Source organism: Poecile atricapillus, chromosome 16 (assembly GCF_030490865.1).
Source record: "Poecile atricapillus isolate bPoeAtr1 chromosome 16, bPoeAtr1.hap1, whole genome shotgun sequence".
NCBI lineage: Eukaryota > Metazoa > Chordata > Aves > Passeriformes > Paridae > Poecile > Poecile atricapillus.
This window is the reverse complement of record NC_081264.1, coordinates 13,965,402-13,992,362: the sequence shown is the minus strand read 5'-3', so window position 1 is coordinate 13,992,362 and position 26,961 is coordinate 13,965,402. Positions and strand designations below refer to the sequence as shown.

Here is a 26,961-nt window from a genome sequence, read left to right as displayed (position 1 = left end):
ATACAGTGGATCTGTTGCACCCCATGTGCCACTGACACCACACACTTGAGAGCACTGGCACTAGAGCGTAAGTCAGGACTACTATAAAGGTCAGGAATCCAGAATAAACACTGCTATTTCTTCACAGGGCTGAGCTGAGCACTCTGGTTAATTAAAGGACTAGTAGGACACAAGCTAACTTTGGCAGCAGATTGCTGGAGCCCTGGCAGCAGGACAGCTGGGGAGAAAGGCAACATAAGTAGGTCCTACAGCAATTAGCAGAGGATCTCATTAGCACAGGACAAAATGAAAGGACACAATGGCTTTACAGCTGAGAGGGTCTGTCATTTTTAGTTCCAGCCTTTCTATTGTTCAAGGGATAAAGCCTTTTAAAATCATCCCTAGGACAGAATCATTTCTTTCCCTTCCCCCAAGAGATAATAATCATTTTACCAGAGCATTTACTAGGAAAAATAAAGTTTAATTCCAGAGACAAGTAACACAAAGTGCCTTGTTGTGAGGGCTAAAAACAAATGCATACATAAGTTACAAGGAAGCACAAGACATCACTCACCCCACCAGGCAGATACAGTGAGGCTGAGCCCATGGACAAGCCAGATTTCAGCACGCAGGAGACTCACACAGGCCTATCAGCATTGGCCAGTTTTACAGTAAAATATTCATTACTAACACCATTGGTTTGACATGACATCACTGAGCTGGGTCAGAATCCCATTTTCAGTTGTTAAAGACATGAATACAGGAGAACAACTATGCAAACACCTTGCTGCCTCAATTGCAGCTACTCTTAATGGAGCTCCACCACTATTCCAGAAACAGCTTTGGACTGGATAAGGCCTTCCCTTCAGCCTACTGGTATTTTCTAGCCAAAGAAAGAAAACACCAGAATGTCTTGTATTTGAGATCTGGGTAAGGATGTCGGTGATGATGATATTGTTACTATTACTCCAACTACTACTGCTGTGTTATTTTTAAAGCTTAGTAAGGAAAACAGATAGGAATATTCCAAAAAGAGGACTATTGGAACCTTTTTGCTCTACAAACATTTTTCAGTAACTATTTTTAAGAAACTTTTAGGAAGCCTAAAATGGGTAAAAAGAGTAGTTACCCAAAGCACTTCCCCTCTCAGGAAAGTGACCAGATGGTTTATCACTCAATGCTGGATGTTTGAAACCACCCTATTACGACTCCTCTTTCAGGGCAGAGGGATTAAGGTGATGCTGGGCAGAGAGGACTGTGAGGTAGCACCTCTCTCCAGGCTGTCTTTAGGAGAGATTTAATACTTACATCCTCCCAAGAAGCAAGATACTAATGATTTTTTATTTTTTCAGTTCTTTATAGGCTCTGGAGGGTGTTTCACTTAAGGCTATTTTAGTCACACTATTTTTGTTTTGTTATGCCTCAGAGTCACTGGATTAAAAAAAAGCCAAACTCCCCGGCAAGAAAAATGGGGGAAGGAGATCTATGCAAAACAAGGAAGAGAAAAAAACAAGATAAAGAAATTCATTAAAGATGGCCAAGACAGCAGGTTGATGTTCAAAGCCCAAGAAATCAAGGGCACATATAAAAAGATTCTTCACAAGAAACACTGGATGCCTGGGATGAAGGAAATGGTGGATGAAGTTGTTCAGTTCCTAAGTGCTCCTGAAGTCAGACCCCATTTTGCTTGTTGAACAGAGTCCTCTTGTATCTCCATGGTCTTCAGCTGAGAATGCACTAAAGAAAGCCCCAATCTTAGCAGAGAAAATTATATTTCCTGCCTTCTCCACAAATTCATCTGCTGTATTCACATTAGGTGAAGTATTTGCAGCAGACTCAACAGCATTCTCAAAAGACATCCCAGAGCTGAAGGATTTAATTCACTACCTGGGGAAAATTATCCTAAAGCCAAATTGAACTTTCCCAAGGATAGAGGAACAAAGGAGAAGCTGTGAGGTCCTTTGACACTGTAACAAACACAGGACATGAACCCCATATGGGGCACTGACTAGAAACAGTGACTGACAAATCATTTTGATATATGTTCCTGTAATTAATTTTAAAAATCTGTTAACTTTAGAGTAAACATCAATGTTCGGGTTAAAGATTTAACAAAGTTTAACAAGATTTAAACAAGGTTAAAGAGACATTTTCTCCTGAGAACTGTGCAGACTGCTCCCCTGAAAGTGGCCCCCAGGAGTCACTGTCCACACACACAAGTGTGTACACACTCTAAAATAGGAGTCAGAGTTCCAGTTAAACAGTGTTCCGCACCATCATGAGCCTTGGATAAACAGTATTTTTAAAACACAAGATCTAATAAAGCAACCAAGACACTACTACTTAATTAACTGCTTCCATTAAAACAAAAGTTGTTTTGAGCTTCCATACTTCAAAAATACAATTGAAAAAGCAGGACCTGATATATTTGCTTCAATCTCTCAAAAAGACATGGAACAAGCCCTCTTAAAAACTATTAGATGCCAGACTGGGCTAAGTCTGCAGAGATTTACAAAGGCAAGTCACACCTGACAGATTTGGTCACCTTCTACAAGGCAGCACCTTCTGTCCATATAGAGAGAGCAGTGGGTATTGTTTGGCTGGACTTCAACAAAGTGTTGGACACAGCTTACCACAGCCTGTTCCTGGACAAACTGGGGAGACACAAATCAGGCAAGTGGTATACAAAACAAGTAGGGAACTGGCTTATGGGTCATGCTCAGAAGTGATCATCAATGGTTTTCACTCCGGCTGGCAGCCTGTCACAAGCAGAGACCCCAGGGACTGATGCTGTGCCCCACATTGCTCAACATCTCCATACAGAATCTGGATCCTGGGGTGCTTTTGCACCCTCACCAGCTTTGTTGATGGAGGTAAATCAGGCACATAAGGAATGCTTTCTTAGACACCTGGACAGGCTGGAATAGTGGGGCAAGCAAGATTGTGTCTGAAGTTCAAGGGAAGTGTAAAGTCCTGCACCTAGGACCAAATAACCTGAGAGCCCAGCACAGTCTGGAAACCGCAGGTTGGGAGGAGCAGTCTTGCTGGAAGCGTCCTGGTGGACAACAAGCCAAGTATGATCCAGCAGTGTTGCACAGCAGCAACTGAGGCAAACAGTATCCTGGGCTGTATCCACAGAGACATTGCCAAAGAGATGGAAATGTGATTATCCCACTCAACTCCATGTTTGTCAGGCCCCACCTGCAGTACTGTGTCCAGTTCTGTCTCCTCAATTCAGGAGAGATGGAGACAGACTGAACAGGATGCAAAGGAGATGATCAGAGGCCTGCAGAATCTGTCCTATGAGAAGAACTAGGTCTCCTTCCTTGAGAAGAGAGGGCTCAGGGGAAATCTCCTCATAGTATTACAGTACTTGAAGGGTAGCTACAAAGAAGATGGAGTCTCTCCCTTCCCTAGGATCCACATGAAAAAGAGGCAATAGATACAAGTTGCACTGGGAGAGGTTTCTTCTTAAAATAACTAAGAAATTTTTTAGAGATGAATCAGTTATTTAATCAATCACTGGAACAACCTCCCCAGGTATGTGGTAGAGTCCCCATCACTGGAGAGACAAAGTGCAAAATCATCTTTTTCCTTCCCCATGAAAGGCTAGTACAAATGAACTTTGAGGTACTTTCCAACCTGAGCACTTCTATGATGAAAATGCCAGGTAGAGACTTATTTTCTTCAATTGCTTAAGAATTGCTTAGAAAACTACAGTCACTTCCTAAACTAGTTGTTATACTTTCTCAACCTAGAAGTTGATCTACTGAATCATTCAACCTGTATTTTGACTCTTTAAATTCATGCAGCATTTTCAGAGCCAGGCATTAGGTAAAAGTTCAAGCCAGAGTAGTGATTTCACTGATAGTATCAGAAATCTGATGTGCTGCAGGAGATCTATTGTTTGGTTTTCTATGGACTCCTGTCTAGCTCCTTACATAAAAGCCAAACTTTCAGGCCAGTACTATTATATTCTCTGTGTTGGGGGTGGAGGGTACTTATTGGATGGTAATATATTTTCTAATATTGGAAAATAGGAAAAAGTTCTTCACCAAGTGGTGGTCAGGCACTGGAAAAGGCTCCCCAGGGCAGCGGTCATGGTCTCAAGCCTGACAGAGCTCCAGGAGCATCTCCCAGGCACAAGGTGGGATTTTGGGGTGTCCTGTGCAAGGCAAGGAGCCAGACTCCATGAACCTGGTGGGTCGCTTCCAACTCAGAAGATTCTATAATTCTGATACCTCTCTGCAGGACATGATGGTTCTTTTGAAAAGAGCTGTCCTGTGACATCACTGAATCCTCAGACCTTTTGGTAACTGACAGAATTCACAGAATGACTAGGTTGAAAGAGACCTTCAGGATCATCAAGTCCAACCCATGCCCTAACACCTCAACTAAACCATGGCACCAAGTGCCACACCCAATCTGTTTTAAACACATCCAGGGATGGTGACTCTACCACCTCCCCCAGCAGACCATTCCAGTAAAAAACCTTTCACCCCTTCAGTAAAAAACTTTTTCCTAATATCCAACCTAAATTTCCCTTGGCGCAGCTTGACACTGTGTCCTCTTGTTCTGTCAGTTGTTCTGTCACTTTCTCTCTTGTTGCTCAGAGAAAGAGACCGACACCCACCCAACTACAACCACCTTTCAGGAAGCTGTAGATAGAGAGTGATAGGGTCACCTCTGAGTCTCCTTTTCTCCAGGCTAAACAACCCCAGCTCCCTCAGTTGTTCCTCACAGGGCTTGTGTTCCAAGCCCCTCACCAGCCTTGTTACCTCCTCTGGACATGCTCAAGTATCACAACATCCTTCCTGATCTGAGGGGCCCAGAACTGGACACAGAACTCCAGGTGCAGCTTCACCAGTGCTGAGTACAGGGGGAGAATGAGCTCCCTGCTCCTGCTGGCCACACTATTCCTGATCCAGGCCAGGGGCCGTTGGCCTTCTTGGCCACCAGGGCTCTCTGCTGGCTCATGTTCAGCTGCTATTACCAGTACCCCCAGGTCCCTTTCTGCCTGGGCACTGTCCAGCCACACTGTCCCCAGCCATGACTACAGTGTCAGCTGTACAGTACAGCTGTTTACAGTACAGATGGCTACAGCTTGAGTACAAATGTATTCTGATCTTGAGACCACACAACCCAGAGTGACCATTAAGACAGCCAATACAGCACAGCCAATACAGAATGCAACTGCAGCAGGAATCAGTTGACAAACACTAATTTTCAGAAATGAGGAGTTGTCATTTGGCTTGCTAATCAGAAGTCATCAGAGCGCTCAAATCTGACCAACTGTCTCACTAGAACTTTCTGTTTTCAGAGCCTGCCAGATGAATCTAGAATTGCCCAAGACAGAACAAGGCCCAAGAGAACAGCAACAAGACTGAGTAACATAGAGAATATGTTACTAGAACAGTTAACTTGAGCCCTTCAAACTCTTCCCTCCATTTAGAAGTGCCCAGATGCAACTGGGTTTATTCACTCATCATCCCTAGACGATGCCTCATCCTGCCTCGAAGCCATCCTTTCAGCTGACTTGGCAAGATCCCATGCTAGCACGGGCTCCAACAGCACTACAGCAAATCATGGAGCTATTCTTTTTAACATGTCAGCTTTATGTACAATAAAAACAATTTTTAATTGAAGTTACCAAGCACAAAAATAAAACACTCCCAAGATCCATGATTTCTTGTTGAAGCAAGGTCTATATAAAGGGAGAAAAGTCCAATAAAAGGTTTTCTGCTGACATCGCTTAAAGTCAGATAGGAGATCTTCAGCATATCTTTAAAACTGGTAGACCCTGCATTACAAGAAATTAAAGCTCAGATCCCTACAGCCAGGGATGGAACCAGAGGCCCATGCAGGGAGTTAGAATGAAAGACTCCTTAGGTGCTTCTATTCATGCTGACAGGCAAATGGTGCAGCACACAGAACTTCCACCTGGCTGCCCTTTGTCAAGCATCAAGACAGTCAACATGAATTACATGGTATTTGCCATATACAATGCATAGTGCTATGAAATACCTCTGCAACACACAGTATCTGCCATTCTTTACTGAGCATTTCAGACTATCAGGATAAAACTCAACATTTAGCTGAAAGATTAGACAAAAGAAGCCACTTAATAGCTGTCCTGGGTAACCCAAATATTGTATTCCATACCCATCTGTGCCTAAAATTGATTGTCTCTTTAAGACCATACCTGGTGGTATGGCCAGAATCATAGGGCTGGGGGTGGGGGCAGGAAAGTGTCAAACTCTTTGAAAGTTAAGGCACTCTGGCAGAGCTTTCTCTCATCTCTCATAGCTTTTGCCCATGGCAGAGGCTCTGCTTTCGTTTTTTTTTTTCCTCGGTTTCTCTCTGACCTCCAGAGGGGGTCAGTTGCATATACTGATGGAGCTGCTGCCACCAGACAGATAAAAGGCACGGCTGCCATCATTTTCCCTTTGTCTCCTCACATGCAGTTGCCCACGGCAACCATCATCTTGGGGAGAGGGGTCACTTTACCATTCTGAATTTCTCTTTGTTCCCAGGGAGTCCATGAGATTTAGCAATTTTGTATCTAGTGATTATTTACTGTTATTTTTGCTTGTTAGTAAACTTACCTTTTTCACTTATATTTACACATATTAATTTCTTGTGGAAAGGGAATGGTTAAAGCTAAAATAGCTCAGTTCAGAGCATCCCCCTTAAATTATCTTAAACCAAGACTATAGCCAATATTTAAATCCCATCTTGCCACAAAACCAGCAATTCAGAAGCAACAGCAGTATAAAAGCTGCCATGAAAGTCTGTGGCATTAGAACAGACATCTGGCATCTTCCAGAGAAACACAAAGTTTTCAACACAGGCAGAGAAGGTTGTATTTTGTCTCCCTGATCCTAGAGATTACAAGAAGGCCACACTTCAATCTCAGAACTTTTTTTACGGATGGAGCTTGTTTCCTTCAGTTACACTGGTGGAAGAAAAGTACTCTTGGGAGACCTGTTCAGCATTCTTAATTGTATTCCAAAGAATATACAGAAGGTACCTAGAGTTCAAACCAATTTCCTTCATGGAAGTCACAAATCTGTGTATCAAAGCACAAATTAAATTGAATTAAATGCTTCATATTTGTACTGGTTTGGGCTGGGACAGAGCTCAATCTCTCCATGGTAACTTGCATGGAACTGTGTTTTAGAGAAGAGTGTTGCTAATACAGAGGTTTCTTCATTAGTGCTGAGCACAGCTTACACAGCATCAATGCCTTTTCTGCTCCTCAAACTGTACCACCAAGCAGACTGGGTTGCACAAGGAGTTGTGCGGGGACACGTCTGGGATGGCTAACCCAAATGACCCAAGGGATATTCCAGACAATACCATAAAATCCCAGAATTGTTTGGATTAGAAGGGGCCTTAAAGATCATCTTGTTCCACCCCTTGCCATGGGCAAGGATGCCTTCGCCTAGACCAGGTGGCTCCAAGCCTCATGCAACTTGGTGTAGGTGCTATCTAGATAAAGCTGGGGAAGTAGGAGGAAGAGAAGGGGCATGTGGGGCCTTTCATCATTTACGTTCCTAAGCCACTGTTTCACATGATGGAGGCTTGCTCTCCTGGGGATGGCTGAACACTTGCCCGTCCATAGGAAGTGGGGAATGAATTCCTTGGTTTACTGTGCTTGTGTGCATGGCTTTTGCTTTCCCTATTGAACTGTCTTTATCTCAACCCATGAAATTTTCTCACTTTTTACCCTTCTGATTCTCTCCACCATCCCAGTGGAGGAGGAATAAGCAACAGTAATGGGCTGAGTTGCCAGGTGGGATTAAACTATGAAAATTTCATAAGAGGAACTTAAAGTACTGAAGAATCAGTGCAAAAAACATTAGTTGTTGCTTATTTTCTTTGTCTTCTTCAAATTCACCTCCCAATTTCACTGCCCTGTACAGAGCTCCTCAAAGGATGATTTACCAGTCCTCAAGACTCAAAGACAGGTTGACAGCGCTGCTCATTGATGCTAAATAAAAACAGAAAAGCTTTTAGCTTTCTTCTGGCTAGATACAACACTGATTTACACCACTATTTACAAGGCAGAAATACATTTGTTATATTCTTCTCATATTACTAAAATTTTATGTTGCCTAGTATTGATCTCAGACACAATGTCCATGATGAAATAATGGCAAACTGTTTTCAAAGCAGAGCCTTTAATTTCTGCACACCTTCTGGTCAGAGCTGAGATACACTGATCACCTGGCAGCCAGATGGGGAAAAGGTTTATGCCATCAAAATGCTTGTTCCCCTTCTTGCTCCACTATTCTCACTTCAGCCCCAAGGCCAACTTCATTGTACTGGGAAACTTCAGGCCAAGCTGACCCAACCCTAATGCAGCAAAACAATTTTCTTTTGACCAGATTAGCTTTCTGCAATGGAAAAGGTAAATGGTTTGCTATGTAATATAGCGTGAAAGAGCTACTGGAGAGGCAGGAACATGTGTACAGGCACGGAACATGCCCTCTTCAATGAAACTAAGCTGTTAATTCAACTGAAACCATAACATGAAACCTCAGCTTGCAAATGCAAGTATAACTTTCTGTCACTTACTTGAATCCATTCCTGTTCCATCATCCAAAAAACATAGCATGAATCCACCTCGCAGGTCCTCTCGTCGCTCTGCAAGGGAAGACTTACTCATTGCTCCCATAAGCAGAAGTTAAAAGTTCTACAAAATGGGATCTGTGTTAACAACTGAAGTAACACAACAAATGGGACTTTTACACCTGCAATATGACTAAGCTGTAAGAAAGAACACCAGATTTTTGTTACAGAATGACTAATCACTTCTGTACTACAAAACTGTGTTGTGTCAGTGTAGTTTTTTAGCATCCATTAAAAACAGTGACTTCACTGTGATTTCGCCTGACCTCAGGTGAAGGTTGACTTAATTGCTTCCCCAAGATATTTGTAAAAGATACCCCTTTTTGAAAGACAACAGGCACTATGGCACAGAAGAAATGGTAGAACAATAGAATTAGTCCAGTTGGAAAAGACCCTTAAGATCATCATGTCCAACCACAAATGTAACCCAGCTGAGTTCACTAAACCAGGTCCCAAAACACTAGATCTATACATTTTTTAAATATGGGTAGACAGTGACTCCCCCACTGCCCTGGGAAGCCTGTTCCAGTGTATGACTACACTTTCAGTGAAGAAATTTTCCCTGATATCCAATCTAAACTTCTCCTGGTATAACTTGAGGCTGTTTCCTCTTGTTCCTGTCACTTGTTACCTGGAAGAAGAACCCAACCCCCACCTGGCTGCCCTCTCCTGTCAGGGAGCTGTAAGAGTAATAAGGCCCCCCTGAGCCTCCTTTTTTCCAGGCTGCCTCCCCCCAGCTTCCTTAGCCACTTCTCACCAGACTTGTGCTTCAGCTCCTTCTTCAGCTTCCTTACCCTTCTCTGGACATGCTCCAGTCTCTCAATGTCTTTCTTGTCTTTCTTGTCTGGAGCAGATCAGTACCAAACCCAGGTTGCCTAAGCACCCTTTCTCTTATTCTATCAAGGACAACAGACATTTGCAGCCTAAATCCAAGGTATCTACTGACTTAATTGCTGACATGCAAGAAAGCAGCAGGAGTGACTTACCAGTATAAATGTCTATTCTCGTGGCATCTGCATCTCTACAAAAAAATAAAACCACAACTATTATTCAAATGTTAAACGGAAATGAAGCTAAAAATCCAGGCATACAAAAGCATTTCCAAAATAACTTGGCTGCACAGATCAAAGTCCACAGAGGCCTCACAGTCATCACTGACAGGAAACATTTTCCTACTTTATGTCTATTTGAACCTAAACTCGAGCATAAGACATTGCTGGCACACAAACAGTTCTGGTGACAGTAAGTAGCACTGGCATTCTAAGAATTCTGGGATTGGGATTGGGAATCAAATGAGTACACGCCTATGAGCTCCCTCCTATACAAAGGAAACAATGCCTATAGTTTTTCTGTCAAGCTGCCTACAAAAGGTTTAGTAACTCCACATAAAGCTTCATCCCAATACATTTACAGATTGTTACAGGAAACTGTCATTACAAGATCACTGAAGTGAGGCCCTTCACACATGGCATCCTCCTTTGTATCTGAAAGTACAGCATGTACACCACTACTTCCCTCTTCCCAAATCAGCGTTGGTTTGCCGACTAAATGCCTGGAGCTGTAGTGCTGTAACAAAACCCCACTTGGCAAATGCCACAGCCACTTTGTTTCAACTCAGTACCTCCTGCCCAGCCAAGCTACAGTCTTCCTAGAAGACAACCTCTCTATAAGCCAGAGGGGAACCAAGAGGTGAAGGGAAAACCACCCTCAAAGACCCTACTTTTTATTACTTGTAGCAACACTGAACACAGCACCAGCTCACTAAGGCTTGCTCCAACACACACACACACACACACACACACAGCTGATTCTCTAAACAGAAGCTTTCCAGCCCAAAAATGCCCCAGTTTCAGCACCTTACATCACAAAATGCACACTGTGACAAATCACATTTGAGAGAAAACAATCCTAAAATATTTCCACAGTGTTTCATGAAAGTACTTCCTGCAGCTCAAGAGAAAAGCATGCAAAGCTTGGGAGGCTGCTACAGCAGGGATTCCCCACACACACGAGAGAGGTGACCCAACACCTGCAATTTCCAAAAGACCATATCTCCTGAAGCGTCAAAATTCCTTTAGCTGTTCTTGCTCTATTTTTCAGCATCCCACTTCTGATTTGATTTTCATGTTTATTGTCATGTTTGATACTATGACTATTTAGATATCAGAAGAGTCACAGCTCCTGTAATATTTTAGCCATTTCTTTACACAAAAAGGCACACTGTTTTTTTCTTTAAATCTATCTTGTGTCTGCTATCAATTTACTTTCGAATATGAGTTGTTCCAGGATTCATTCAAACCTGTCTTTCCAGGAACAATTTTTTTTTTTTTAGGAGTTTGATGTGCCAGTGTAAGAGGAGCAAGTGAAATATTCATACTAAATTGCAGCAATGTCTTCTATTTTCTTGTAAAATCTACTAGAAGTGAAAATTGCTTTAGATCAATGTTGAGGGTTAGGTGGGAATTTTTACCCATTATGTGCTGGGAAACCTAACTACCGGTACTTAGGGGTGCTCACAAAAGACAAAGAGTAGCCGGGCCCAGGGTGGCGGGGGAAGGGGGCAGAAAAAGGAGGGTGGGGACAGTTTTTAGCTGGCTTTTTCTTCGGCTTCGGGGAAGAAGGACGTTCGTGCGCTGGGTCGCGGAGCTGCTTCTTCTCCTTCTCCCCTCTTTGTTGGTGGCCTCGCACCCCCTGTCCTGCCAGGCATCGCCGTGGAGCTGCTGATACACCTCATCCACCAGCCCAGGATCGCAGCTCGTCCCTGCTGTTCCAGCTGACTGTTTCCTCAGAGCCCTGCAGGAGCACCGGGACTGACTGCCCGAGAGGTTTGTGAAAACAAAGCCTCTCCTCCATCCCGTCTCAGCCGAGAAAGCTGTCCCGGGGCCCCTGGTTCTGTGTTCTTGTTAATGCTGTAGTTATTGTTGTTTGTTTGCCTGGTTATACTAGTAAAGAACTGTTATTCCTATCCCCAGATCTCTGCCTGAAAGCCCCCTTGATTTCAAAATTATAATAATTCGGAGGGAGGGAGTCTACATTCTTTCATCCCAAGGGAAGCTCCTGCTCTCCCTAGCAGACACCTGTCTTCTAGAACCGAGACAATCAACTAATACATAGGTGAATTAAATCTTAACCAAAGTTACCTTGGGAATTAGGTAGCCTCAGGCACATACCTGGCGTTATCTACAAGTTCAGCAAGGGCACCAAACAGGAACTCATGGGTAGTTCTGCAATGAAACATGGAAGTCAGCAGAATTACATCAACACTTAAAAAAAGAGAGACCTTTAAATAAATGAGAATCTCAACTACATTTTAAATAAATCCAGTCAAATGGGTACAAAACTATGGTCTGGCTGACAGCAGACTAGGAATGAGTGATTTCTGTCTGCTAGAGGCAGCCATGCAGCAGCCAGTCTGCTCCAAACTGCAGCTCACTATGGTCTAAAACATCGCAGCTACACAGACATGATACAGAACATGATGATCCAATGAACCAGCCTATGACCCAGTCAACAGTTCATGGAAATCCTTATTCACCACACTGACAGATCTTTTCACAGCAACTAAATACTGCCTATAAGTAAATATGGCCAGATGAGGATTATCATAGAATCACAGAACAGTTTGAGTTGGAAGGGATCTTAAAGCTCATTTCATTCCAATCCTCCTGCCATGGGTAGGGACACTTTGCTCCAAGCCCTGTCCAACCCTTGAACACTTCTGGGGATGCGGTAGCCACAGCCACTCTGGGCAACAAGCCATGAACAATATTATGAACAAGGTGCGTCTCCCCCCTGCACACAGTCCCATGGCAGAAGTTATTTATGACAGAAAATAGCTTCCAGATCCTGACTAACATCCGGCAGATGCAACTGCTTCTAATCCTGAGAAAGACTCCATTGTACCATGCCACCTTCATAACTTAATGCTAAAATCATGAACCCAGCTATTACTTCAGCACAATCTCGAGAGACATGTTTAGTTTCCAGCCTCTTAACTGCCACCTCTTATAAGCAGCTCCCATTTGGAAGCCATTAGTTATATGCCTCAACATTGAAAGAATTGTGCCCAAGCTGACAACCTAACTTCAAAGTCTAACAATTATTTCAAACATAGATGAGCCACATCCACCATAACGTTAACAACAAAGACGTGGAGAAACTGTTGATGGGATTTGCTCCTCTAGGTTGTTCAATGAAGAGACCAAGACCTCAGAAACTAGTTTTATCAACATGTTTCAGTTTGCACAAAACCTTCACGTATAACCTGTTCTCGCCACTACACAAAAATACCAACAGGTGACCAAAGAGAAGACATTTGTTCACGTTTTCAGCTTTCCAAGGACAGACACATAGGTACTTCCCACACATAAAATATATAGCTGTCCACATTGTTAATAACCACAAAACAAGCTTTCAATACCCATCTTCAGCATGACCACACTGAACCATCAACACAGCTCCAGTCAGAGGAAAACACATCAAACCTTCAAAGTTATCACTAAAACCACAACAAAGATTTCCGTATCTTCACTGTCCCGCAAAGATAAGATCAGTGAGAACTGTGTTTGGAAAGCTATCTACAAATCAGAAAGCTTCCATAGAAACACAATCTCAGTGTTCCTTCCTTTGAACAGGATTTCCTGCTGTCCTGTTTTCAGCAGGGATAGAGTTAATTTTCTTCTCAGTAAGTGTTACGGAGTTATGTTTTGGATTTAGTGTGAGAATAACATTGATAACACATGGATGTCTGTCACGCATACCCTAAGTCAAGGACTTTTGGGTGTCCTATGCTAGTCAGCTATACAAGAAGCTGGGAGGGGATGGCTAGGGCAGCTGACCCAAACCAGCCAGAGAAATATTCTGTACCACAGAATGTTCTGCTCAGTTACAGCTCCTACAGGGGAGCTGGCCAGTAAGGGGACAGGTTGGGCATGGGTCAGTGGGTGCTGAGCAATTGTACTGAGCATCACTTGACTTTTGGGGCTTATTCCTCTTTCTCTTTTTCCTATTATTATCATATCTTTCTTCACTCCAATTTTTGAACTGTTCTTATCTCAGCCCATGGGTTTTAGCCTTGTTCGATTCCCCATCCCACCGGGGAGATGACTGAGCAGGTACATAAGACTATAGATTTCAAGTGTTCTCTTGAGTTTACAAGTGTCTATTCAGCTCCACAGGTCAACATTACAGAAGTTTATTTAGGAAGTAATCCATACGCAAATGGGTGCTTCAGCACTAGTAACTATGCTTCCTGAGCACCTTTTACTCCACAATTTTAAGAATACTTCAAAGAAAAGATGCAAGTAAGAGAAATAAGGACTTCCAAAGAAAGATGCTAGAACAGAACAACTGATAACACAGCTATAGATGATAAGAAAGGCAAAACATAACATCTCCACATAGCCCAACACTGTACTGACCTCAACCGTCTCCCAAAACTACTTCTTGTGCTGACACAAGCAAAGGGAAACCTTGTTACAAGCCAATTAAATTCACTCCAGCTATTTATCACTAACAGAAATGAATATACACTTCTAAGTAGACTTCAAAGTCTTCTACTCAATTTATGAATTTGAACACACTTGTCAATATCTAACTAATGTCCCATGAAGTGCTTTGGCCTGATTCAATCAACTGATCTCAAACAAATCCCATGGTCTTTCCTTACACTCAAAAGTGCCTGAAATACTTCACATCCATCATGATCAACCAGTGACCATTTCTCACACCTCCACAAAAGAGTTTGGGATTATTTTACTTGCAAGACAACTATAAAAAAACAAGCTGTTGGGAAAATGAAGTCCATCACACTTTGCAAGTAACTTGCAAACACGGTGAGTTTATAGGCATCACCAGAGGCAACAACAACCTGCATCAGAGCATCCAAAATGCAACTATTACTACCATACAATGGGTGAAACAACAGAGAAGGGAGGAAAGTATCATCAAAATCCATAGTCTTAACAACAGCCCATCTGCATAAAAAAGATCAGCCCATCTGCCTGGACCATCCCACAATGTGCATCTTCCACTTGAGCTCCATGCAGAACTGGAGGCTTGACAATGAATAGAACAGGCAAGTCCAACACTGGCAATTTATTGAAACATAGGAGCAAAAGGTCAAGTTAGACAGCTCTAAAATACGACCAACTTCAAACACCTCTACAAAGAATCACTTGGAGTAATGTCCCAAGGGAAGAAAAGCTTGTTTTGTAAGCAGTTCCTACAGGAACCTCCTGCTTGAACCTAGTCAGACTCCAGACCCTGCAGACAAGTACCTAATTACTAATGAGAGACTTGAGACTTCACTTTTGTTCTGGAGGGTACATCTGGGAAAATGTTTCATTTTGGCACATGACTGAGGAACAACATCCATTCTCTAAGTAATGCAATCTGTTTCAGACCAAAACAGACAAAAAACATAAGAGGAGGGAATTTGGGGGGGTAGGGAGATACTTGGTCTGTTGGTCTGTTATTACTAGTTTTCCTCAAGACCATCGTTTAGTCATCTTGAAGTCTATTTGAGTGACCTTCTTCCACTCCAGGAAGAAGTTCACTCAATTCACCAGGACAATTCTAGTTACACAACACTCAAGTTACAAGCTAAAGGCTACCTACTGCTAGAAGACAATTTCAGGTCCTCAACTTTTAACAAACTCCTTCAATTTTTTATTATAAATATTCAAAATATGCATATACAAATTGGCTGATCTCATATTTCTGGCATCATCTCAATGAATAACTTTGGAAGTATCTTAATGTAACAGCATTTAATTGTTAAGGCAAACCAATGTGAAGGCAAGTAGGTGACTCTGGAAAGTCATAAAACAGTGCATATGTAATTGTCATGTGCTTATGCATACTGATTTTCATTCTAGGATCTAAAAGAACTTTAACACAGAAATATAAGGGTTATAATAGACCTTTTAAAGGTCATCTAGTCCAGCCTCCAGCCATGGGTAGGAACACTTTCCACTAGGCTGGGTTGCTCCAAGCACCATCTAACCTGACCTTGGATACTTTGAGGGATGGGGCATCACCACAGTCTTCCTTAAATCCAGTCTGAATCTACACTCTTAGGTTAAAGCCATCACCCTGTGTCTAATCATTACAGAACTTACTGAAAAGTCTGTCTCCTCTCAACTATTCATCAAGCAAAGCACTTGGAAAAGCACAATGATATATGGCAACTGAATCAAATCACGTAGATGCTGGAGGCTCAACTCAATGTGCCATCATACATGTAAGCATTAAGTGGCTATTGGAAAGATTGGCTGAAGGTCCTCAAGCTCAGGGACCTGATCAACTGTCTCCTGTAAAGCACTTCAGACCGAGCACTCTAAGTTAGACATACAGAAACTTTTCTGAAAGGTCTTAAAAAGGAAAAAAACCCAACATGGTTTTCTTCTGCACCCTAACAGCCAGGTATTTGGTCTTTCACTGCAATTTAAAGAATTTCTACCTCAACTATAAGAACACCCTTAGCACTGAACTAGAATTTATCTAAGATGGGATGGTGTTCCTCAGCAAGAGAGAACAGTCCAAAAGCCCAGTCTCCTCTATCAAAATCCCTATGTTTGCCTTGGGTTGATTTGGGTATTTGCTCTTTCTCTTCTTTGTTCATTTTTTTTTACTGGAGGAGCAGGAGACATTGTTTGCTTTGTGTTAGTTTGGTGCTTTGTTTTTATAATGACTTCCATTACTCCCATTGCCATTCTTAGAGAAGCATTTGACTTATGCACTGATTCCTAAAACCTCAAAAGGCTCTTTGTTCACGATGGACAAGAGGCTCTGGCTTATCCAAGCATTAGCTTCCAGCTCTTCCCAAGAATTCGGTAATGCAGGTATAACTTTAGACATGCAGCACACCACAAGCAGACAGCAGCATAAGCACAACAGCAATATGAAGTAGCTTTAATATACTTGAGAGCAGCAGCAACAACTCAGGTCTTTTCTACAGCACAGGCTTTATCTTCTTATGAAGATGGACAGAGTTCTGGAGCTCTGCAGGCAAACACAGTCTGCTGACAGAGCACTGCAATCATCTGCATGGTCTTCTAATCCATAAAAATGGTCTTCTGGAGCTGGACATGAGAATTTCACAAATCAAAAACAGCACCACAGCATGACTCAGTATTGTCCATCTTCAGGCACCAGACTGTTCACTCCATATGCAACTGCTACTAGTCAAGCTAGAGAGCAGACCTGAATGTGACATGAAGCCATTATTAGGTTTATTCCCCTGTTCAAAGCCCATTACTTTCCTGATTCTGAAAATAAATGGATTGCAATGGTCTTGGTGCATGTAAGTGAGATTAGTCTTAACTACTCTTGCAGATGTATCTCATTACCAACAGAACCAGACAAAAATACTTTGAAACCAAGTTGCCCATGTTTCTATGCCATCTTTGGACTGCTGCAGACTGCTGTGATCCTCCACATGTTGAAAAGGGAAACAAAAAGATAAACTTGCACTTTATTTGTTCTTCAATTGATGGATAACAGTAAGTCAACGCTTCCACAGAACATCAGCAGACAATCTTATGTCGGTGACCAGCTGATCAAAATGAAGCAATGCCAAGTGGTTCCACAGAGTTCTTCCAGTTTGGGCAGAACAAGCTCTTTCATCTCATCTATACATGGCATTACATATACGTGATGTAGGAGCAGCAGGCAGGTGTTGATGGGTGCCTGACCCTGCTAAGTGCAACTTCCTGACGGTGCTTCCTAGACATACGCTCAGAAGAAACTCATTTTAAAAAATGGCTTTGCCTCCTCTTCAAGAGGTGTTATTCTGGGAGATTCACTGGCGACATGCAAAAATCTGACTGGAAAAAGAGTATCATAATCCTGTTAAAAATAAACCTGAAAAACACTCAGTCACAAACAAAGCCAGATACTGCAGAGGGATGGTGGCCGGCATGGCAGCGCACACACACTGCTCTGCAGAGGTCCGGCCGTGCGGGTATGGTTGCCCAATGGGCTTCCCCTTTCCTCCCGAGGACTCTTGTCCCCACACACCGGCTCTCTGCGACCCGCGGACCTGCCCACGGTACAACAGCCGGTCCCCAGAGGGACCACAAGGCACTCGGACCGGGGGCTGGTCAGCCCCACCGGCCTGCGTGGCTTGGGCCAGGGCCATCGCACTGAGCCGGTGCCCGCAGCTGGCCAGGTGCCGCGGGCCCGCCCCACCTCAGCCAGTACTCACGAGTTGGTGTGCAGGTATTCGAAGGTAAGCTGGGCTCGGTTCAGGCTGCTGTAATTACCCAGGGACATGGCGGCAGTGGCCGCCATCGGGCCGGGGCCCGCGCCGCATGCACCAGCGGCCGCGCGCGCCTCGAGCCCTCCCCGCCCCCTGCCGGTCACGGTCCCCGCCGGGTGAGGAGCTGGCACTGCGCTGCACTTCGTTGTGCCGCGCCCCGCCGCCCCCTCGCGGTGCGGTGCGGTGCGGTGCGGTGCGATGCGATGCGATGCGGTGCGGTGCGGTACGGTACGGTACGGTACGGTACGGTACGGTACGGTACGGTACGGTACGGTACGGTACGGATGCGAGAGCGGATGCGGGTGCGGATGCGGGTGCGGGCGCCGGTGCGGGCTCAACGGCCCGGGCCCACTTTGTCCCCGCCGCGGTGGAATCGCACCGGGCGCCGCAACTGCCCCCGCGGGGTGGAGCCACGCGGCTGCCACCCATTGGTCAAGAAGAGACACGTGATGCAAGTGCCCCGGCGCGGCCAATGTGGGCTCTGCGCCGCCGCGTGATGGGCGCGCGCGGCCGGGAGGGAGCGGCGGATGTGGGTGAGTGCGGCGCGCGCGGCCGCTCCGGGACCCTGTTTTTCCCCCAGGCTCCGTCCCGACGGCAGCCGAGTGCCTCAGCGCCGTGGGAGCGGCCGCCGCGGACCTCCTAAGGCGGGGGAGCGGGTGTGGTGCGGCCGAGCTGCGCGGTGAGGCGGCCCGGGAGCCCCGTCAGGCCCTTGGGCGAACTCGCCGGAGCTGGGGGGGAGCTGATCGCCGCCGTGCGGGCGGCATGTGCGGGGGGCACCAGCTGGCGGTGACCTGCTGGGTGCTAGGTTGGAGCGGGTGAGGCCCGCCGGTCCCGAACGTCGGGAATGGCCCCGGGACGCATCTGGATGTAAGGATCCCGCCGCTGAACACTTACGGAGGCTCCGCACGGGTTTCGGCGGCTGCCGGTCCTGCTGCGCTGGTGAAGGCTCTGGGCAGTCACCGAGGAGAAGCTCCTGAACATGCCCGTACTTACCAAAAAACGTTAATGTAAAGGGTGTATAAAACCGTAAATATTCTTGCTTCAATTCTGTGTCTTTTGTTCATCTTGAAATGTGAAGGGATTGAGCTCAGGGGCTGTCCTCATGCATCCACCGTGCCCCCCCAAAATGCAGCCTGAATGCAGGAACGCTGAAGACCAGGAATACTTGTCTGAGCACCTGAGTTGTCCAGTGGAAAAACAACTTCCTTCTGAAAAGGACACTGAAACAGCATGGCTGCATCTGCTCTGTGTTGGATAATATGAATCTGAAATTAATATCCAAACTCTGAAGCAATTCAGTTCGTGCAGAAATTAATGTGGCATATTTCTTCTTGAAGAATGTCCAGCAAGAATGAAACATGTAAGATTTAAAACCGATAAACATTATTTGATACTTTATTTTTAGGGCACCACAGGGAAAAAGTAAAGGTCTTGCTAAAAAAAAAGAAGCACTTTAATATTGTCTGATAATTTTCCAGCAATAAAACCTAATTCATCAGAGAAAAAAAGAAAAGGCTAGGGAAAGAAAAGGGAGTTGGGTTTATTCAGCCTGGGGAAGAGAAGCATCCAGGGTGACCTTACTGCTGCCTTTCAGTACCTGAGGGAGCTCCAAGGGAGCTGGAGAGGTACTTTGTACAAGGGGTAATGGCTTTCCACTGCCAGAGGGCAGGGTTATTGGGATACTGAGAAGAACTTCCCTGTGAGGGTGGGGAGGCCCTGGCACAGGGTGCTCAGAGAAGCTGTAGCTGCTCCATCCCTCAAAATGTGCAAGGCCAGGTTGGTCACTTTTGAAGTGACCTGGCCTAGTGGAAGGTGTCCCTGATGACAAGGGTATAACAAGATGAGTTTTAAGATCCTTTTGAATCCAAACCATTCCATGATTCTGTGATTCTATTGTATCCAAGCTATGTGGTGAAAAGTTAAATTTAAATCTGTTATTCATGATTGGTAAATGGCTAAAACCTGAGTTTCATATTTGAGTTGTTTGACCTGCACGCCCCCATCCCCAGTCATGTGTGAGCCTGAGCTAACAAGCCTGCAGCTTTGGCCTGAACTTCACTTCCCAGAGCAGCATTTTGCTCTGTGTACCCTCAATTTGCCCTGTTCAAGCCAGCAAGTTGTATCATTCCTCCTGGCAGGGATTTCTCTGTGTGTTCTTGTGAAGGCATCCAAAAATCACTGTGCATGTGTGTGCAGTGGCTCTTTTAGGCCTTATCTCTGAAAAGCTGTGCACAACAGGACATCAAACTGCATGAAAGAATTGGGAAAATTACTGTTGAGGACTGTATTTAGGTGTATTGGGTTTCTGACAATAACTGAGTCTATTAAAGATTGTAGCATCATCTGTTGTGCTCAGCTTTTGTCATATTGTAGTCAATAGCAGCAGCAGATGTTCAAAAGTAATATAAATCCTATTAGTGTAAGGGCAAGGTAATTACCCAAATATACGTTCCTGAAGAGCATGAACCTGAACTTATGCATCATATCAACCTTGTCCTCTTAGGTAATCAGAGTGTCTCTCTGCCTACCAGGAACTTTGTGTCATCATCTTACCTTCAGGGAGAAACCAATGTTTCTTTCCTGGTGTTGAAGAGGTTGACAACATCATCCAAGTACTGCAGCGCTGTGGACAGAGCAGTTGAACACCTTCCTGCTGTTCCTATTGGATCTGACATGTTCTGAGGATAAGCTGGCTGAATGCCAGTCCTTTCTTTCTGGCCCTTGGTAGAGGACTAGTTACACTGCAGTTCTATTTCATTTGGCCAGCCCAGGCAGGAAATTGCTCATTACCATCTCGCTATTTGGTGGTGATCAATTTGACAAAAGTGAAGTGAGAATTCTTACACTTTCCCTAGCTGTTCTGCAGTAGATTTCAGACATGTTCCTGACTTCTGCTCTTTGATCTCTCTTGCCCAAGTCTTGAAAGATTTTGTTTGCTGGCTCTCTGAGCTGCCAGACATTGGCCCAAGGTGTAATGAAATGAATTCACCTTTTGCAAAGCAGCATTTAGATTACATCACATCTCTGCCTTGGCCACGGCAGAGCTACGCTTTGATGGGGACCTCTCTGTTCATGGATGGAGACATAACAGGCTTGTTTGGCCTGTGTACCATTGGTGCAAGCTGCTGAATTTCTCAGTACTTTAGAGATTAAAGTCTTCCCACTGTAAATTCACATTTATCCTCTTTTGAGGCAGCTGTTTCTCTTTGGAAACTCTCTCCCTAAACTGTTTAAATAGTTCTAGATCTTTCAGTTATACTGGTTATGATGGGCAACCTCCCCCCCCTTTTTTTTTCTTTTGCTAACCACGTCTACACCTGTGTGGGCTTTGAGTCAACAATTGTTCTTTTTCTCTCCTATTTTTTAAGAAGCTAGCCTTCTAAACCAGTACTTAATGCAGGAGTCATCATAGTGGTAAGTAGTAGATTCTACACCAGACAAGTGCTATAAGTGCAGCAAAGCATCTTTTCCACATGTCTGTGAGGTCTCCCAGGTTAACTGTAGCTTTATTCTGTGTTTATGTACATGAAGAAATTGAAAACTTTGCATTGTAGAAATTAGATTTTCAGAGTGAAATAAACAGGCAGTGAAAAATAAATCTGAGACATCACCAGTAATTCTCAGGTGTTTACTGGTCCTTTGTTTATCCTTCATTTTTCTGGAAGGAAAAAATGACATTGCCTTTGGATGCAAGGTCCTCTGTCTACGTCATGACAGAAGCTGCTGAAGTTCAAGGTCAATGTTGTTCTACTGAGTGTTCGCCTTGGTGATTCTAAGAAGATTGGGTACAGTTGCAAGCCACAGTAACCAGATTGGCATGGATCTCTTTTCTATTGTCCCGAATTTGTAGAAAAAAATTCAAAGCTTCCTTTAAAGGGCTTGAAATCATGTTGCCTCACAGCTTTTTGGTTCATCCTTTCATGTCATGCTGGATGCTGCCTCTGTTGTGTGAATTCTCATTGTCTCCCCATATAGAATTGGAACTTCTGCCGTGAAATACACTTCTGCCTCCAATGTGGGGTGTTCTCCTTTACACAGATCATGCCAGTCTCACTCACAGAGAAGAGCTGCGTCAAAAAGCATCAAAAGCATTTCTCCTTTTCTTGGGCATCAGTTGCATCTCCATGTTGATTCAACACAATCCAAGAACACAACCCTGAAGTCAAGCATTTAGAAGGAAATGTTTTCCTCCTGGCTTCTCCTAGTAAGGAGTTATTCCCTGTATGACCTGGGGCAGCCCTGTTTCTTGTGTTCATAGCTACATCTGCCCAGCTTCTCCATCATTCACATCAAGTAACAGAGCAATTTGCTGAGTAAATGTAAATATAATTAAGTTAGACATCTCTTCATGGAAGTGTCTTTTTCGTCTATGTTGGGAAGCCTAAATCCTGCAGTTCTTCTCTGTAATGGTAGTTTTATGAACAGTCTGTGTATCAGGCCTTACAAGACATGCAGAGGAAGGTGTTCAAAGATGAGTGCTTAAACATGTAGAAGGTACTGGCATAACGGTTCAGAGACCTTTTTTGTAGTACCAAGTGTCAGCCTCTTGATGCTTTGTTTTCAGGGAAAGTCACATCATGGATTTAAAATCCTTATTTCAGTCTAGGTATCACTCTCACTGAGACACTGGCTGTCAGGAATTACTTTGTAAATCAGTTTTCAGAAGAGTGGAAAGGGTAAGATTGGGTGGGAGCAGGGAGACATCTTGGAGTGAACTGTCAGTGAAATGGTAAACAGGGAGGATTCTCCACTGCCAGTCAGGCTCCCAGTGTCCTGAGTCCAGGTTTGCTTAATGAATTAATAACATGAAAAAAATGTCACAGCTGTTACAGCATTATGTCACCACCTCAGGCCTACTGCAGAAAACACTGTGCCTTGGCAGAAAGGCAGAAGAGCCTATGAGAAGACGGTAGAAAAGGAGTGATGGTGGTGTCTTACAAGAATTTTCCTCACAAACTTGAAAGGATTACGGATGGCATGAACTCATTGTCAGAAATGGATAGTTTGGTCGAGGTTGCATGGTTTTCCACAGGTATGCTTCAAGGGACTCAAGCCCGGAGGCTTTCTGCTCTGAGCTGTAACTGTATGATGTTTTTAGTGGCTTCAACCAACAAGAGGAGGTATGCAGGCTTCTTAACAATGTGACTAACTAGTACAGTTTTTTTCATGAATAAATAGTTTTCCCTGTCTCATTATTTGAAATATGTGGACTGTGTTTCTTGTGGGTTTGGTCCAATTCAGAGTGTCTGTGTAACCCAGGCTGATGGATGTGTGCCTGACATGGACAGCTCAGGTAAATTCAGTCTGGCAACTTGAAAGCAACCAAAAACATACTCTTATTGTGAAAAGCTTATGGAAGTCTCTTGGATGCCTCATGGAAGCAGCATCCAAGTAGATTGAGCTGTGTTGCCAATGAAGAGATTAACAGATGTATCACCACATCTGGCACAGAACATGCTTGAGGAGTGCTATGGAGAGAGCAGGGCTTTGCCATTCATTCCTATCAAAGCATCTCTCAGTGGTGACTAGATAACTGCTTTTAGCATGCTCTGGGAATGCCACCACGGATCAAATGTCTTTTGTCATCTTTGAAGGCATTCATCTCCCCTAGCTTTAGCTCTAGACATGTTCAAGATGCACAAAAACCCTGGGCTGCCCTTCTGCCTTATAGGAATCTGACATCACCATGAGGGGCTGGTTGCCTTGGTGGGAGAGAATGAGGGGAACTTCACAGATGTGTAGTATATTCCCTGGAATGTCTTGGTTTGTGGGAAGCTGGTCAGTCAAGAGATGGTGTAAGGAGCAAAAGTACTGTAGGAAAAAGCTGCTAGCACTCTGTCTGTACACAGCTCTGGAGATTGTACCTAGCCTGAGCTGGGACTATCAGGAAGCTGGTAAGTTCTTGGGAGGCCAAAAAAGAAGAATCTGTGAGGCAGTGTCATTTTTTCAGCAACTTCACCCTGAAATTATTTCTTGTCACTCAGATCTTCCATCCAAACCAAGTTATTTAAGAGAAGCAAACTCAGGAAATGTTTTATAAGCACAGTTGGATCATCTCATGATGGTTTGACCAGTCCTTATCAATCCTATAATCCCATCCATTTGGAGGATGTGTGATGTCATCACACTTGTTCAATACATCCTAAGCCCCGCTCCTTTGTCCTGCATTGGTGATCTGCATAATACATAATCTGCATAATATTTTAAAAAGACAAAGGATTTTGTTTTGTGAAGGTAGTTTTGCCTGTGTGCCTTTCCCAAACTCATTCCCTAACCCTGCCCCACCTAACATATGGAAGAGCAAAGTATCCATAGGCTCACAAGGAGTGTGGTGGTGGCTTCTTTCCTACTGACATGTGGGATAATGGGTATGTGAAAGCCAACTAAGAGAGACTCCAACCTGTGTTGAAAGTCAGTTTTGGTGTTGCATCAGGTGGCAGTTGTGGCAGTTCGGAAAAATGGATAGTGTTTCTGCTACCAGTTCAAACTTCTCTTGGGTGGGCACAGACAGTCACTGTATACATGGTGTGTATGGATAGGTCAGCAAAGAAGGACAAGGAAGGGTCTTCCGTATAGTATTCCAGTGAGGCTTATTCCAAAGTCCCACCAAAGAGTTCCTGTAACAAAAGACCAGGATTTCCTGCAGTGTCTCAGGTTAAGTATGGGGTCAGGAGCCAATAGTCTAGGGGCACAGGGGTGGCACAGGGGCAAGGCAAAGGGCACTGACCTATAGGAAACAAGGTAAATTTACCTAGTGTTAAGGTAGCATAGCACCATGGAGAGTCCTTTTTGTCTCATCCTAAGCAGTCAGGCTTCCTTGAAGCCTGTGGCAGATTCTTCCAGGGCATCTGCCCAGAAATTCCCTTACTGGGCTTAAGGGCTTCCTCAGGTAGTGGCTGAAATGTAGGAAAATACCAGCATTAATGACAGTAGTGCAAAATTGCAAGGAGGTGTCTGGCTTTGGGCTGAGATTAAATGGAGAGGTGACTGCCATGCCAAAGAGAGGCCAGCCCTGTCCTGCAGCTGATCAAAAAGCGAGAAACAGCCAGACAAAGGAGTGAGAGAGTATCAGCAGTGCTGCCTGACTGGGATATCTCACCAAGGCTACAATCACTGACCAGGGTGCAAAATCAGCAAAAATTGAGCCTGAGAGAGAAAGAACTGGGCTAGGTTGTTCATATGGTGGGGGGAAATGGGGGCAAAATAGAAGGCAAACCATATGATGGGGTTGTTCAGGGCCAGGGTGGGCATCAGCTCAGGAGCACAACACTAAATCTGCTAGGGCACTGTGGGTGGGTTTGCCTTGCTTCTGCAGCCACAGCAGTGGGATGTGGTCCCCAGCATCACTGAACAAGTCCCCTGACATGGCAGCAGTGAGTGTGACTTAAATTATCAGCTCAGTTCATCAGAATCTCAGAAAAGGCCATTTAATGAATCTCATTTTTATGTCCACATCCCTCTGCAGCCCTCCATATAGGACTGAAAGACAGAGAAAGGTCACAAACTGACCTCTCACTTCCCAGGAAGAGCTCTGCAGGTCCTTTCCCAAGCTGCTGCTGGCAGGGTCTTTGAAGTCAACAGCACATCTCCCTCTCCAGCTCACCCAGCCATTTGGTTCAAACTGGGAGGTGACCCTTGCCAGGAGGGTTTCACCATTCCCAGGCAGCAGGGACATGTGTCACCAGATCTGTCAGTGCAACTCAGTCCCACCAGAAGTCATCCGAACTCCAAACACTAAATGGGAAAGCTGCCTGAAAAATGAGGGAATGCTTTTGCATCAGGAATTACTCAAAGCTTTGGTATATAGTGTTCTCAAATATTTATTTAAGTGTTCTTATAAATGTTCTGTTTGAAGAAAATTGTTGTAATTGGCCAATATTCCACAGAATCTAAATATTTTGTTCTAAGACAGTACTTCCTTCCCTCGCCTCATAGAGATTTAATTCTTTGCTAATTATGTGGCTTAGGTTCTGTCCATGATGAGGGTTCCCTTCCACTGTTCACGTGTAGGTATGATCTTAATCCAGCCACTGTCATAGCAAAGGGGAGAAAATAATTTATCTTTTGTTAATCCTGATAAAGGCTTTCCATCTGACAGACTTATCCACTGAGAATGAGGAGTATGAAAGAGAGCACATTGGAAGAAGATGGGACAACTGGGGGGCAGAAACCAAGCTTCCCTGTTCCCCTGCATCAGCTGTGCTGGGAAGGGGTCACTTGCTAGCAATGGAGAGCCCTTGATAGAGAGGCCATGGGATCTCAGAGCTTGTGGGATCCCCAGAGCTTACAGCATGGTGAAGAGCAGTCAGTGTGGGTCAAGTGGTACGACTGGAACTTGTGGCTGCCAGCTCCTCCCTGAGGTTCTCCAAAACCTTTGCTTGTTGTACTTGCCTTCCCTCTGGATGGCAAAAGGATTACCCAGTTTCATAATGTGAAGAGTTTTATGCACACTGCATGGTCCCTGCTGTGAAGAAACATCCTGCCCTGCACCCAGGGCTCTGCAGTGTTCACAAGTGTCTGCTGGATTCATGGTCTGGAGATGCACCAGGCAGAGAGGAGTGTGAGCCTGCACTGAGGGACACACCTTGGCAGGACTGCCATCAGAGCACACAAGTGGTTGGTCATGCTCTCCCCTCTCCCAAGTTTGTGACAGAGTTGAGATCAGGCTGCTGGGCTGTAGCTGTTGGAATGAGCAAGCACCAGCTTCCAGGTATGCAGATGGGTGAAGCTCAACTTCCTTTTGGGATGCTAGTAACTTGATAGGAGCTGTGTGTCTCTTGAGCAAGCACTTCCCTGAAACAAGGAGAAAGTTGAGACAACTGCAGGCCAAAGGATTCAAGAGCAGAAGCAACAGCATGCAGCAAGTTCTGCCCAGCACAGGGAAGCACATTCATCTGGGAGCTCACCACCTGAGCCTGTTGTTGAGCTGTAGCTGATGGGTTTTGGACCAGCTGGAGGCTCCTGTTTCCACTGAGGCTGAGCCACAAGGCTAGGCATAGGCTATGGTTGTCAAGAGAACCTGGAGCAAAGATGTCTGTCACACATGGTAGTTGGTGGGACAAGCTGCCTGGTCTTTTTGCTTTCGG

General features: G+C 44.6%; 1 protein-coding gene and 1 long non-coding RNA gene across 7 annotated transcripts in view; one reads left to right on the top strand and one right to left on the bottom strand.

Moving 5' to 3' along the window:
• The window catches only part of MORC2 (MORC family CW-type zinc finger 2), a 60,808-nt gene extending 42,608 nt beyond the window's left edge, over window positions 1-18,200 (bottom strand). For 3 of the 6 annotated variants that reach the window (XR_009278949.1, XM_058851665.1, XM_058851657.1), the window contains exons 1-5: window positions 18,113-18,197; window positions 17,822-18,042; window positions 11,784-11,837; window positions 9,600-9,634; window positions 8,560-8,628 (exon numbers count right to left, since the gene is read on the bottom strand). Coding sequence is in view for 4 of the 6 variants with exons in the window: in XM_058851665.1 (XP_058707648.1) it covers window positions 8,560-8,628; window positions 9,600-9,634; window positions 11,784-11,837; window positions 17,822-17,907 (244 nt within the window). In the remaining 2 variants the exon portion in view is untranslated. The other 3 variants (XM_058851658.1, XM_058851659.1, XM_058851661.1) reach the window with 3 other exon arrangements.
• Window positions 18,201-18,307: 107 nt separating this feature from the next.
• Window positions 18,308-18,920, top strand: LOC131585459 (uncharacterized). Its single transcript, XR_009278950.1, has 2 exons — window positions 18,308-18,408; window positions 18,681-18,920. It is a non-coding gene; the product is annotated as an uncharacterized LOC131585459 (long non-coding RNA).
• The last annotated feature ends 8,041 nt before the right edge of the window (window positions 18,921-26,961 follow it).